The sequence below is a fragment of the Osmerus eperlanus genome, chromosome 4 (genome assembly GCF_963692335.1).
Source record: "Osmerus eperlanus chromosome 4, fOsmEpe2.1, whole genome shotgun sequence".
Lineage (NCBI taxonomy): Eukaryota > Metazoa > Chordata > Actinopteri > Osmeriformes > Osmeridae > Osmerus > Osmerus eperlanus.
Window position 1 is genome coordinate 10,552,496 of NC_085021.1, and position 13,715 is coordinate 10,566,210.

A 13,715-nucleotide genomic window follows, 5' to 3' on the forward strand; every position below is an offset into this window, starting at 1 on the left:
GACTATGGCAACTGTGGACACAACTGGGGCAGTTGAAGCTCTTTGTGTCTCTAGAAAACTCAGGCTGAACTCATTTAAAAAAGGAACAGTCTAGTCCTGTGTGCCTATACTATGATCTATGGGCAGTTCTCTCTAGGAATGTGACACAAATATGGATTTATTCTTAGTTCTTAGTTCTGACTTTCATATGAACTCTATCGTTCTTTATAGACTACTGTGTGAAGTTGAACCTACACCTTGTAGCTGTACTGTGAACACACACAAAACTGAGGACTAGTCTACTAAATATGCTGAACAAATTTACAACCAATAAAAAATGTGTAACATGAACACAAATATACTAGGGGGTGGATTCACAGTTAGCAAATCTCAAGTTGTTAGTTGTTTTAGATAGTTAGTTGTATGAATAAAAACACTGGTGAAGAGAAGAAATGAAGCAAGAAGCAGAGAGAGAAATTAGGGGTTTCATGACATATTCTGTTTATTCAGTATTGTTTTGAGAAGGTAAGGAAATAAAAAGTGGATCAAAGCGAACAAAGGTAGCATTAGTGCACAAGATTATTAAGACTCAATTCCTTTGACAATATTGACAGAAATAGACAGATTACAGTCAGAAACAAAAAGGACATGTACAGGAAAGTTTAAAGTTGCATGTTAGAAGCAAGCAGTTGAAGTGTTAGTATATTTACAGCAGTTGTCTAGTTGCTCAATGAACTGTTTCATAGACACTGTATTAGTACTGTACTAAACAATCCCTCTGTGGCTACATCTGAATCCTCTTTAGCATGGTTTGGTCACATCATATTTCCCACATCAGCTATGATTGGTTACTTTCTGTCCACCCAACTGATTGTACTTTTGTAGTCATAAAACTGTCATTTCGACAGGCGTATTAGAAAGTGCTTGAATGGTTCACTGACCAACAGGAACAAGGAGGAGACAGGATCTGAGTAGTCTACATGTCCTATCCTAAAACTTTTAAATGTTCAAGGATTGTCCACTCGTGTTTGTCAGGGGTAATTCGTATGTGTGCTAAAAAACACCTCAACCTGTTTTCTCTGTTATACAGGTTACCCACTTCTCACAAACAACACAACCTACTACTTCCTGTGGTCTTTGGCTTGAAATAGGCCTCAGCTCAAACAACAGACATCCCTCTGTTAGAACAACTCACTGAAGGCCTTGAACCTCATTGAGACAAATTTGAGTTTGGCATCCCACATGCAGTTATGTCATAGGGGAGTCTGTTCATTATCAAAAGAAGGAGCTAACCTTTCTTAAATCTAGCCTTTGAGTTAATATTCACCAGATTCAAGGGTAGCCAAGCCAGGGTCTAAAACATCATTTTATAGAATGTGGTGCCCCAGCTTACAATAGCTGGGACTAGAAGGTTGAGGTCATCCTCAGACTGTGTACACACACCATGTGTACACTAGCCATGCTCACACAGGGTGGGGGACTGTGGGGTGTGGTGGGGTGTGGGGGCAAAGGCAGGGCGAGCATGTTTGCTTGGACCAGGCCCCCTCCACACTCCTCACATAACAATGGGAATTGGAGTCAGTGGGAATGTCTAAACAGTGTCTGACACCAGGCCACAGTCAGCTTTAGGAAAGTCTGTCTATGAACAAATCTCAGGATTTGGCGGCACATGTAACACGATTATTAACTAATTTAACATCATGTATATTGAATATTTACATACATAGTTATGAAGTAAACAATATCAACAGTAAGACCTGGGCAACTGCAACCCCTGCACTACTTGACCGATAAACCAAGGACAAATCTAATAAATCCATGATACATCAGATTACCATGAACCAACAAACATTTCAACATCTACAAATACTGTACGTAATACATGGAATATAAAATACTTTCATCAAATCTGTCCATCTTTCAATGCTTGTTTGTATATAAATCCCAGAAGTTCTATTGTCAAATTGTGGAGTTACGGTTGGTTTGAAGGTAATGATTAAAAAAATACCATTTGCCATTGTATTGTTAAAACATAATACAAAAAATACTTAGTGTTTGTATTGAAATAATCATTGCACTATTGCTCTGGGAATTTGAAAGTTCTACTATTGAATTAAATCACCAAAAAGGAAAAAGAAAATAGTAAAAAAAATAAAATAAAAAAAGACTTGCTGGTAGGAAAAGTGCGTAATGCTGTTGAGTCTGCATGAAAGCATACTTTAAAATGGTCTTAACCTAGAAGAAAACACAGTAATGATATATAACCCATATATCATATCCTGTAAATACGAAGGAATTCCTTCTGCTTCTGTTACCTCCTCTAAATGCCAAAACAGATTCCAATGGTCACCCCTTCACCAAATAACATTCTAAAAAACCACATCATGCCACAACAACATAGCTTAAGCAGAACTCAACTTGTGAGAACTGCACTGACAGATAGAATGACAACAACTAACAGGCCTTTAGAATGAAGGTAGAAAATAAAGACCCTGTGGCAGCTGAGTTGGTACGCTTACATGCACAGGTTTGCTAAGAGCGATGCGACTTAATACTGAAGGTAGAATTGAATCTGCGCTCAGACCTATAGAGTCTGTTTACAAACGGGTCCCTAATGACTGGCCAGAGACAATGCACCATGAGCTGAGAGGCCAAACCCTGCAGTACCACCAGGATCAGTTACCTTCCCAGACAGAGACTTGTGGCATGGCCTATCACATTGTGAAAAACAAAGACTTTACCCTGTGTTCATGCACATAGATAAAAATACAGTTTGGCTATTGCTCGTCAAAGTCAACAAGTGCAGATTATGACATCATTGTTAAGATAATATTGAAAGTTTCTCCTGGTGTTGAGTCTGAGTAAAGAGCTATCAGCATGTTAGTGTGGCCATGGCCTGAATAATGTTTACTGATACGTTATTTTGAGTGACAGGTAGAGGAATACTGTTTGGAATAATCCTGTTTCTTAGAGGAGAAACGTAAAGCTTGGGGTGACAGTCTATGAGGAATCTGGCCGAGAAAAGTATTCATAAAGGATACCTTCCTCCACGACATTCCCAAAAGACCTGTATGGGCTTCTGTCCCCCAGTCTACAGGGGGTCTCCCCTCCACTTCACAGGAGGGGAGAGAGCCTTGTCAGGCTTGCTGGTCAGACTGCCTAATACTCGGCTATATTGAGACAGATAAACTCCTGTATGCATTTCTTATACTGCTGTTCTGTGGGGCTGCTGGTGGGGTATTGACCTGGCTGGCCGAAGGGTCCCTCCGACTCTCTCATCTCCTCATTCATCCTGGCCAGACGCAACCTGAGGGGGGTTAGGGGGGGGGGGGGAGGAGCAGAGAAGGGGGGTGGAATGTTAGCTGGAGCCGCCAGGTGAGATGTCAGACACATTCGGCAGTATCAGAGTAGTGAGCCACTGTCTGTCAGTGTCCAGTGTGTTTGGGAGGCACGTACAGGGTGACGATGTCAGCGTTGGCGGCCTGCACAGCGATGCTCAGGGGGTCCTGGCCATCCTCATCCCCGTCATTTTGAGTGGCTCCTCTCTTCAGGAACAGACACACCTGCCTGGAGAACGCCCAGAGACAGCAGGGAGGGGTCAGTAGAGAGCACAACGGCCCAGTGCATCAGCTTGGATAGCTATGCAGATAGACCATTTCTACTTTGTTTCGTTCTGGTGAGCACATTGACAGCCACCGAAAAGGGGAGTAGGGGAGAAAGGGAGACTCGGAGGAGGGCAGGGGGAGGTGGGGGTAGAGGGGAGGAGGGCAGGGGGAGGTGGGGGTAGAGGGGAGGAGGGCAGGGGGAGAGTGACAGGGGGAGGAGTAGTGCAGGGGGTGAAAGGCAGAGGGAGGAGGGGAGGAGGGGAGGGGGGCGGGAGATGGAGGGTAAGAGGAGGAATGTTGCGCCCCTCACCCTGTGTGTCCCAGATACGTGGCGTGGTGCAGTGGTCCCCTGCCCCTCAAGTCTCTTTGGTTGACGTCGGCAGCGTTCTGGAGCAGGAACTCGCAGGCGATCAGCGAGCCCTGCACGGGCACAGACACACACTCACACACGTGTTCACCACCTCCTCCCTCTGTTCAAATGGCGTTCACGCTGCCCCCTCGCCCCTGACTCACCCCTATCACCGCCTGGATGAGCGGCGTCTTGCCCTCGTCCTCCTCGTTGACGGAGTTGACGTCGGCCCCGTGGGCCAGCGCCTCCGCCATGATGGGCAGGTTCCGCGTCTTCGACGCTTTGTACAGCAGAGCGCCAGGATGCAGCTCCCGCACGTCCTCGGGGTCGGACGGCTCCGGCTCCGCCTCCAGCTCCGCCTCCAGCTCCGCCTCCCCGCTGGAGTCCTCTGACACCTCACACTCTGTAGAGGCAGGCCACATTCCCGGAGGATTCAGTCAGGGATAGGACAAGGATGAATCCTGTACTCTACGTATACTCCAGTCTGCGATACACGTCACTCTTTTTTGAAGGACTGCAATTTCCACCCCCTGGCTGAACTTCAGGCGTTGCTATTTCGACTGTAGTCCACAGGTGTGTGTGTTATATATGTTAGCGTGTGGTTCTCACCCTCCTCGGTGACACTGTTCACCACGGAGCCGAACACCAGGATGTCGGTGCTGCCGTCTGTGCTGCCTCCCAGGCCGCTGTCACTGCTCAGACCTGCAGGACCAGCACCCCCCCCGCACACACGGACACGTTAGTCACCGCTCCCACTGCCTAGAAACAGCTCATCCTAGAGTGTGTGTGTGTGTGTGTGTGGGGGGGGGGGTGGGTGTGGGGGTGGTGTTCCATTAGAGAGCTGGGTAACTTACTACGAGGTCCAGATCCTGTGTCGAAGTAGGAGAAGAGAGAGTCCAGCTCGTCCGGACAGAACAAAGAGTCTCGACGGAACTTCCTCTCTAGGGCAGCAGCCGCTGTAGGAACACACACACACACACAGTGAGCACGAAAAAGAAACAGGTGGAACGGCGCACTAACATGAATCCATTCACAGGGTTAGTTATGGTACTATTAGCTTAGTTAGCTCTCTGGCGTGAGGACGAGAGTTGAGGTACCTGAGGAGAGGGTGGCAGGCGAGGCACTGCCCGGTTCGTGCCGGTATCTCCTCCTCGTCTTGGGCACTGTGGTGGCGCTGTTGTGTCTCCGGCACTTCTTCACGCTCCAGCGCCGCTCCGACTTCCTCTCGCCGTTCACCAGGATCTCTGTGACGCCCAGCTTCTTCAGGAACTTCTTCTCAACGTACTTGGCCTTGATCCACGCCTCCTTCTCCTGCCTGCCAAGCATCATGGGAGACATGGGTTTGAGTCAGTCTGGAATGACCGTGAGCTTTTTCCTCCCAACATGGCAGTAGTGTGTGACTCTCCCCGGAGGGCTGTCCAGGTCCTGAGCTCTCACCTGGAGCTGGAGGGCCCAGGCTTTTTCAGGCCCTGCTCCTGGTAGGACCCCTCATAGATGTGGTTGATGACACTGTTTCCAAGCTCGCACATCAACTGAAGGCAGGTAGACAGAAACATGCCATTTTAAAAGGCTGTCAAACAACTCCAGTCTGGGTGAAATGGTAGACTTCGAAAGGTCATAGCTTAATAATAAGTATGTTTATTTCATTGACACATTGTCACATAAACCTGAGACAAGATGACAAACATTTAGACAAACCTTTAGCAGCTCAGGTTCCCAAGAGTCCAGTGTGAGAGAACGCACCTTGGAACAGTGAACCCCCAGACTCCTGGAACAGAGGCACATCGCAGGCATGATGTAAGGAAGGAATACTTTTAATATATATATTGTGTTCAAGTCTTGGTTCAAGACAGTCCTACACAAAACAACTGCATACTACTGTCAGGCCAGGTGGAACATCTGCAGGTTAAAGGGACAAACACGGTGTCATATGATGAGTATCTGTGGAGGCAACAAATCTCAAGGGCGTTCTCTCCTGGGAAACGAGGCTCAATGTAGCCGCCCTCACTGTCATGCAAATCCGAGTTCCATCCACAAAACCGTCCAGTATCCAGGCAACGGTGGCATGCCAAAAAAAGAGTGTGTGTGTCAGTGTGTCTCTGCATCCCCCTCCTTCCTAATGGGAGGCCTCTTCTAATCTCACTCTGAGAGGAAGGACAGGAAGACAGCCTGACTATGCAACAGATGCGCCCGACTGAGGGGGAGGTCCTTACATAAGCCATGACAATAGCAGCCCTGAAATAAACACCAACAAGAAAAACTGAGGAGAACTTTCCCATCAAGTGCTCAAGAGCAGCCATTATGATTCAGTTGTGATGTAAGCAGCCCATTGGCCTGTATAGGAATATCAGAGGCACCACACTGTATCAAACAACTTCCAACATCACTCAAACACCTACACACTCGTCGACTTCATCAACTGTGTCTGCAGTGGACAGTTTGGCACAAAGAGACAGCTTATATGAATGAAAAGCCAGAAAATATCATCCTCAGATCGTAAAGATATCCTCTTAGCAAGTCGCAAATAGTTGCTCTGCAGTGGATCACACACACCATGTCCATTGACTGTGTTCTGTACACAGTGACTCTCCTTGTCTCACTGTATTCCACCAGAACTAAATGAGCTCTCCCAATCAAAGCCAGCCTGATCCAATAAGCAGCCTAGTCCCCAGTAATCCCCTGGGCGAGGCCGGGTGACACAACGTGACGTTCAGGGCAGGCGCTATAAGGCCTGTTGGCACCATCCACTGTCTTCACAGCCAAAGCCCACGCAGCACATGGTCAGAACCGTGGTCTGGAGTCGTCTTGGTGACCATGACCAAGCAAACTACCATTTAAAACAACCTTACACAACCATGTCCAAAGACGTAGGCCTATCTCTCTGCGACTTCTCAAATCTTTGTTCACATTTCCTTTTTAAAGTCACAACAACTGTGCCAGTCGTCATTGCATAGCTTGTCACTACCCCTCCTCCTCATGTGGACTGGACCCAGGCCTTGAGGCTGGACCCAGGCTCCCCAGCATCAGTGCTCAGCTGTGGAGGGCGTGCCCTACCTGTGTATGCCAGAGCACTCGATGCAGAGCAGGACGCCCAGGTTGATGGAGGCCCAGCGAGGCTCCGCCTGGCCGCAGTCGCAGCACTGCTCGTTGCCGGGGAGACACTGGATGCGCTGCAGGATGCTCTCCCCCCGGACGCTGCGCTCCCGAGGCTCGCTGGCCGAGTCGATACTGCTGGTGGACGGGGAGGCTGTCCTGTCGAGGCGCTGGAAGCACACGCGCACGCACTCGTGAACAAACCCACTTTACACACCCGTGTGTACATTGAGATTTCTAACATCCATCAGAGGTCAAATGCTATTGTGTAGAGTTTAAAGGGGGAGAGGACATGATTATCTCCCAGTCAGGTTCTGTATACAGTAGGTACAGTAGATGGACCCACCTCGATGTAGTAGGTGTCTGGGCTCTCCCTGTACGCTGAGGCGATGCTGGCCTGCACAGCCTGGATCCAGGATGACCTCAGCTTCTCAGACTCCGCCTGCAGCATACAGCTCCTGTAGGACACACACACACACACACACACACACATGCTTTAATCCTCTACTACTGCAGGTAGTGCTATTGTACGTGCAGGTTGTTTTTTAACCATTAGGAAAATGTATTAGACACATGGGAAAATCCCATAGGTGTGTCACTGTAGCTTCCACAGCAAGTGGATGATGTACGAGGGTGTTGAGGGGAGGGGTCGTACTTGGTGGGGGAGACAACCTCGAAACAGAACCTCCTCTCGATGTCCTCACAGGGCTTGACTGAACACAGACGCAGGTCCTCCACCACCACCGTCAGAGAGTCCTGCAGGCAACACACCACTCAGCATGTCAGCGACCACATATGACCCATGTCCAGGCACGCCAAATATCCAAACGTGAGATCGATACGAGAGTAAAGTGAGCACATCGATATTCCTCACTGAGGTTATCGTCACAGTGTGTTCTCTGGGGATGCTAATGCAGCGCAGAGCGTATGAGGGATTACAGCAAACGGTTAGATAAACTATAAAAGCAGAGACGATGCCCCCTTCCCCTCCCCAACCTCCCATTAAAATGGCACTTAACCCCTTCAAACCCTCCCGGGACTGCTGTGATGGTAGTGGTGTTGTGTGGGACTTGCCTTCAGCTTCTTCTGATAGACCAGTTGACTGTTCTGTATGGAGAACCACCTCCTGGAAAGACATCCAATGAATAAATCATGAGCATTAGATGGATATCCTTCCACCGGCGAGTTAAAAGAATGTCCCTTCAGCCACTGGCATTAAGGAGTAAAAGGGTCCTTTGAGATGGGCTTTCCCATGCGCTGCACTATCTAGACACGTGAGAGGAATATATAGCAGGCTTCCATCTAACCTCTACATAGGACTGCACTGCCTGAGAGGCAGAGATGGGCTAATTCGACTGTCTTAATGCCTCAGTGAAGTCAGGAGTAGAATTGCCCATGGAGGGAGAGAGCTTGAGATTTTAATGGATTGACTCCAGAGGTAGCCTACTGTAGTGTAAATCTCTAGTACTAGGCTTTCACACACATACACGCTGACAGAAGCTTTACCTCCGAATATTGTTTAGAGGTGTTTCTTGGAGAGTACATGCTCATACTGTGGCATTGTGTAAGTGTGGCTGGTGGAGGGATAGTAGTTTGAATGCTGTACCTGTTCCAGGTCTTGAAGGCATTGCTGGCCCTCTTGAACAGGTAACCCTCCATCACCACACCATTGGGCGCGTCCACGTTGAACTCCACCTTGGAGTCGTCGTAGGAGAAGTCCTGTCAGCCAGAGAGGAAGAGGAGAGAGATGGAGGGAGACAGAGAGAGGAGGAGGAGAGAGATGGAGGGAGACAGAGAGAGGAGGAGGAGGAGAGAGAGAGAGGGAGACAGAGAGATGAGGACGAGAGAGATGGAGGGAGACAGAGAGAGGAGGAGGAGGAGAGAGATGGAGGGAGACAGAGAGAGGAGGAGGAGAGAGATGGAGGGAGACAGAGAGAGGAGGAGGAGGAGAGAGATGGAGGGAGACAGAGAGAGGGGGAGGAGGAGGAGAGAGATGGAGAGAGACAGAGAGAGGAGGAGGAGAGAGATGGAGGGAGACAGAGAGAGGAAGAGGAGGAGGAGAGAGATGGAGGGAGACAGAGAGAGGAAGACGAGGAGGAGAGAGATGGAGGGAGACAGAGAGAGGAAGAGGAGGAGGAGAGAGATGGGGGGAGACAGAGAGAGGAAGAGGAGGAGGAGAGAGATGGAGGGAGACAGAGAGAGGAAGACGGGAGGAGAGAGATGGAGGGAGACAGAGAGAGGAAGAGGAGGAGAGAGATGGAGGGAGACAGAGAGAGGAGGAGGAGGAGAGAGAAGGAGGGAGACAGAGAGAGGAAGACGAGGAGGAGAGAGATGGAGGGAGACAGAGAGGAAGAGGAGGAGAGAGATGGAGGGAGACAGAGAGAGGAGGAGGAGGAGAGAGATGGAGGGAGACAGAGAGGAAGAGGAGGAGAGAGATGGAGGGAGACAGAGAGAGGAGGAGGAGGAGAGAGATGGAGGGAGACAGAGAGAGGAAGAGGAGGAGAGAGATGGAGGGAGACAGAGAGAGGAAGAGGAGGAAGGAACGAGACACACGTCAAACCCTGTTGTTGCTCCGTGTTTCCGTGTTTGCTTGGCAGAGTGAGACCAGGGGCAGCGCATGTGTCTCCCAGTCAGCCGGGGCACACATCTCACAGAGCTGGGACTGGAGTACTCTCTGAAGACTGGTAGTGTTACATAAACAACCATGAAGAGTGCGTTCATGTAAATAAGTTCACATGGCACAACGGCACACGCCGTTGTGACAGGGAAGCTGCCCTACAGATACTTGGTGATTCATGTCGCCCTTCTGGAAGTTCAGTAAGATACGCTGACAGTGACGCAAATGATTATATAAGCACCTGACTCAAGTTAAATTACCCATTCAGTTTTTTTACAGTTTATTTTCAATATATTATGTCCAACACTTTGTCATGACAAATGGACAATGACAGTCAGTTGTTATAAGATACAGGGTTAAGGCAACTGTTTAGGAAAATAATGCTTTGGAACAATGAATTAGATTTCTCACAGATCTTGTGGAAAAACATTCCGTTAAGGGAGCTTAATATGAACTGGTGTACAGTACCATCGGGTACAGAATATTGATTTAGCGTAAACTGAGTTTTAGCATCAAACACAAGTGACCTTTTAAATATATTAGAGCAGTTTTGCACAGTTCCATCTTATCAGGTAGGCTAATCTCTGATCTCTGATTTTCACAGCAGGTTTCAGTACATGTATAGAAGCAGCCCAGAGAACAGATCCACTATTCTCTCCAGGTTTGGATAATAGAATAACCCTCTCTTCTCCTGCTCTCTCCTTTTGACATGCATTCATACACTCTGTACACTCTATGGAAACTGCACAAGTCTGTTTGTATTTGTCAGACAAATATGAGGTGCCGATTGGTTGCTTATACATTTTGGTTGTATACTTTTTCATCGACTTAACACAAGTTGTGATTTTATCGGTGCCTTGAAAGGCTTCCTATCTTATACCCAAATACTCCTTTCACTTAAGACAACAGCACTAGACATCAAGACAGTTTATAACTACAATTGATAAGCTAACAAACTAGAAACTGCAAACCAAACATGAAAGTATTCAGAAACCCAGCTCAACCCACCAGAGTACGGTCCAGCCTCCCAAAAATCTTCATTTTCAAGCGCTTGGTGTATTCCAACAGCATGGAGGAACACAAACCAAACCAAACACCACCAGCTAATTTGTACTTTCCAAAAAAGGAAACACCGATTCCCAGAAGAAAGAGCTCTGGAGAGCAGCCGTGGGAGAGTTGAGCCAGTCCTGTGTGATCTCTGATCGCTGTCGGGGGCAGCAGCCTGCGCGCTCAGTGTCACCGCGGAGCCGGGTGTAATTCCTAAGCAGACATGTGGCTCGTCCACAATAGCCACCTGCCTGCTTCCTTCCTGCCCTCCGCAGCTTTAGATTAGAGCTAATTACCATACAGCTGCCAATGTATCGGAGGCTGCTTGCTGAGGGAGAGCGGCCTCTACAGTAGCTGCTCTTGACCCTGAGAGACTCACACTGAGGCTGGCTAGCGGCTCCACAGTCCACCACGGCTCCACGCCTCCTGACGCGCCTCCCCAACCACACACCCCTTTCAGAAGAGGGGGGGCTCCGCGCTCCTGTTGACACCACAGTCTATCAGGCAGACAGCCCAGTTCATCAATCAGACGTCACCAAAGTGCTGATGAACACTTACTAGCTCTCCACTCTGACAAAGAGAGGCAATTAACAACCCCAGCAGCCATGCTACAGGAATCCCTCAACTGCACTGGCAGACACTTAACTGAGTCATCGCATGCAGTTGTGATTACGAAGCGGTGGGGAAGTCTTACCTGGACAGGTCTAACGCCTGCTGTCTGTGGAGTGGCTGCACATAGCTCCAGGAGAGCTCAGCTGTGATAGCCTACCAAGCAATCTCTCAACCCAACAACAAAAGGGCATCCATTATTTAGGGTTCTGCATCATACAAATGGAAAATGACTGGGAGTGAATTATTCAGTGTGCAGTGTAACAGACAGACCTGCTTAGATCTAAGTAGATGGACCATGAGCAAACAAGGTGACATCTTTATTTCTACTTTCCAATATACCCGGTGGCCTCGCTATGTACCTGAATGTACCATGGATAATGAATACACTGTCAGTATTTTCTCCAAACTTTAATTTTAAAAGAATGTTTCTTTGTTCTATCAAAGTAACTTTTTATGTTTATGGAACCATTCAACAGAGCAGTTCATGTACAGCATACGCACAAAAGGTAGCAGAGTATTTTGGAGTTACAAAGATGAAGTCTTTGACCGGCTACATCCAAAGTTCCACTTAAGGTGTCTGATGTCAGTGAACTGAGGAGATCAGAGCAGATGGAACGTGTTCACCTGCAGACAGGGGACAGAATATGGCAGCCTTCTGTCTCCCCCCAAGGGCAGTTGGTGGCTCTGATGAGCCAGTCTGCTGTGACACACGCTGCTATTGTGAGCAGGACTCTCCTGTCCCTCACCAGGCCTGAGGTGTCGTCTGTTTCACCGAAAAGCCTGGAGCCTTGTCGAAACCAAACCTCCCCTACCCCCCCCTCCAGCCGCTCTGCCTACTCTAATCCTCTGCCCACTTGATCCACTTAGCAGTTGCCTGCTCTGTCGCCATGAGAATCGGTTACCATGCAACCGTGTCCACCATTAGTCCCTGGCAGCACTGGTGTAAGAGAACACTCCCACACTGCCATTCATATAATTGCGTCGTCATCTCAAAGTGACAAACTAGAGCCGTCTTTTGTATGGCAGTTCTGCAACCAGCTGCTGATGTGTTTGGTTGAATTACAATAATAATCATTTGAAGACTCAACCTCTGTTCCTTAAAAAGGTGGAAAAAATAGAAGATTCAGGAAGATTATGCTTTGAAGAATATATATGCATACCCCTAACCTAAATATATCATAGCGTACGTAGCCGCTTCAGACATCTGAATCTTACACCCCAGGAAAGGAATTCAAAAACAAAATGTAGCTGGCAAAGCAGAAGAGTGTGAATGTGATGTCGAGTCAGAGAGATGGTGGAAACACAGGAAAACCTGCCTAGGACAGAAGTTATCCATTAAAGCTAAAAATGCATAAGAGCTCTCTCAGGCTTGACGTGTCGCAGTTTTCTGCTCAGTGCACCAGCCAGCAGTCTCTGGGAGAGCCTTCCTCCCAGAGCTGCCTGCGCTGCGTCTGGGTGCCTCTCCAGCTGTCCCGGTGAGGTTTACACAAGGGTTATTGCCCATGTTCAAATGTGACGAGGAAAAACAAACACCTCTGTAACCCACATTCTCAGAGAGGAGGGACAGCGTACCTTCAGGGCATTTATACTGTGGCCTCCAAGGGTTTAGTTCAATGTTAGTCAAAACGATCATTTATTTGGATACATTCGTATTTTTTGTTGAACAAGAGCAAATCTCAAGTCTGATCTGACATTCAGACAAAATTTAATATCAACTCTTCTAATAAGATTACATATTTCTCAGCCTTAGGCAAAATGGCCTGGTTACTTTTATAATCCAGGAAAAACTATTGAGAACAAGTCAAAAACATTCAGCCCAGTCAAAACAGACAAGTCTGAAGAAAAAATAAGATAGCGTAACCACCCACATGCAATGGGAATAGATAAAGACAAGAATATCCAGACACAGGAAGCTGAAGCAGCTTTTGGATAATAACTGTACAGGGAGAGAATCAAGAAGATCCTTATCTAATAGCGCCTATATCACTGCTATAAAAACTCTCCCACAGCAGAAAAAAAATGAAGTTTTACCTGGCCATTTAAACCAAGTTCTGAGGTCCTGATTGCCGAGTGTAAATTATTGAGTATGTGCTGTAGCGTGGCCTGCAGGGTTTGGCTCTTTACAGCTTGAGAGAACTTCAAAGGGGTTCTCTAATGTGCTCCAGTTGTACGTCTACTGTGCACAGCTACACTGCATCTCCACTGCTGCCTTCCAAAGAGGCAGACCACGACACGCTCTTCATGGGGAACGGAGAAGGTACTCACCTGCATGAGGGTCTGAGAGAGGCGGTCACAGCAGGGCGAGCGGCCCAGGGGCACAGCGGGGAGGACAGGAGGAGACACACAGTGGACCAGAGGAGACAGCATTATTACTACATGTGAGACGCATGGTCAAAATGCACGACTGTTCAGT

At 48.1% G+C, this 13,715-nt stretch overlaps 1 protein-coding gene across 2 annotated transcripts in view; it reads right to left on the reverse strand.

The window, feature by feature from the left end:
- acap3a (ArfGAP with coiled-coil, ankyrin repeat and PH domains 3a) overlaps window positions 1-13,715 on the reverse strand; it is a 48,958-nt gene that overhangs the window by 1,665 nt on the left and 33,578 nt on the right. The window contains exons 10-24 of one of the 2 annotated variants that reach the window (XM_062458878.1): window positions 13,568-13,579; window positions 8,633-8,745; window positions 8,101-8,152; window positions 7,682-7,782; window positions 7,373-7,484; window positions 6,988-7,196; window positions 5,632-5,701; window positions 5,371-5,465; window positions 5,031-5,248; window positions 4,788-4,889; window positions 4,543-4,635; window positions 4,098-4,336; window positions 3,895-4,004; window positions 3,436-3,546; window positions 3,225-3,286 (exon numbers count right to left, since the gene is read on the reverse strand). In XM_062458878.1, coding sequence (XP_062314862.1) covers window positions 3,225-3,286; window positions 3,436-3,546; window positions 3,895-4,004; window positions 4,098-4,336; window positions 4,543-4,635; window positions 4,788-4,889; window positions 5,031-5,248; window positions 5,371-5,465; window positions 5,632-5,701; window positions 6,988-7,196; window positions 7,373-7,484; window positions 7,682-7,782; window positions 8,101-8,152; window positions 8,633-8,745; window positions 13,568-13,579 — 1,699 coding nt within the window. Of the gene's footprint in view, window positions 1-3,224; window positions 3,287-3,435; window positions 3,547-3,894; window positions 4,005-4,097; window positions 4,337-4,542; window positions 4,643-4,785; window positions 4,890-5,030; window positions 5,249-5,370; window positions 5,466-5,631; window positions 5,702-6,987; window positions 7,197-7,372; window positions 7,485-7,681; window positions 7,783-8,100; window positions 8,153-8,632; window positions 8,746-13,567; window positions 13,580-13,715 lie in introns of both variants that reach the window. The other variant, XM_062458877.1, reaches the window with a different exon arrangement.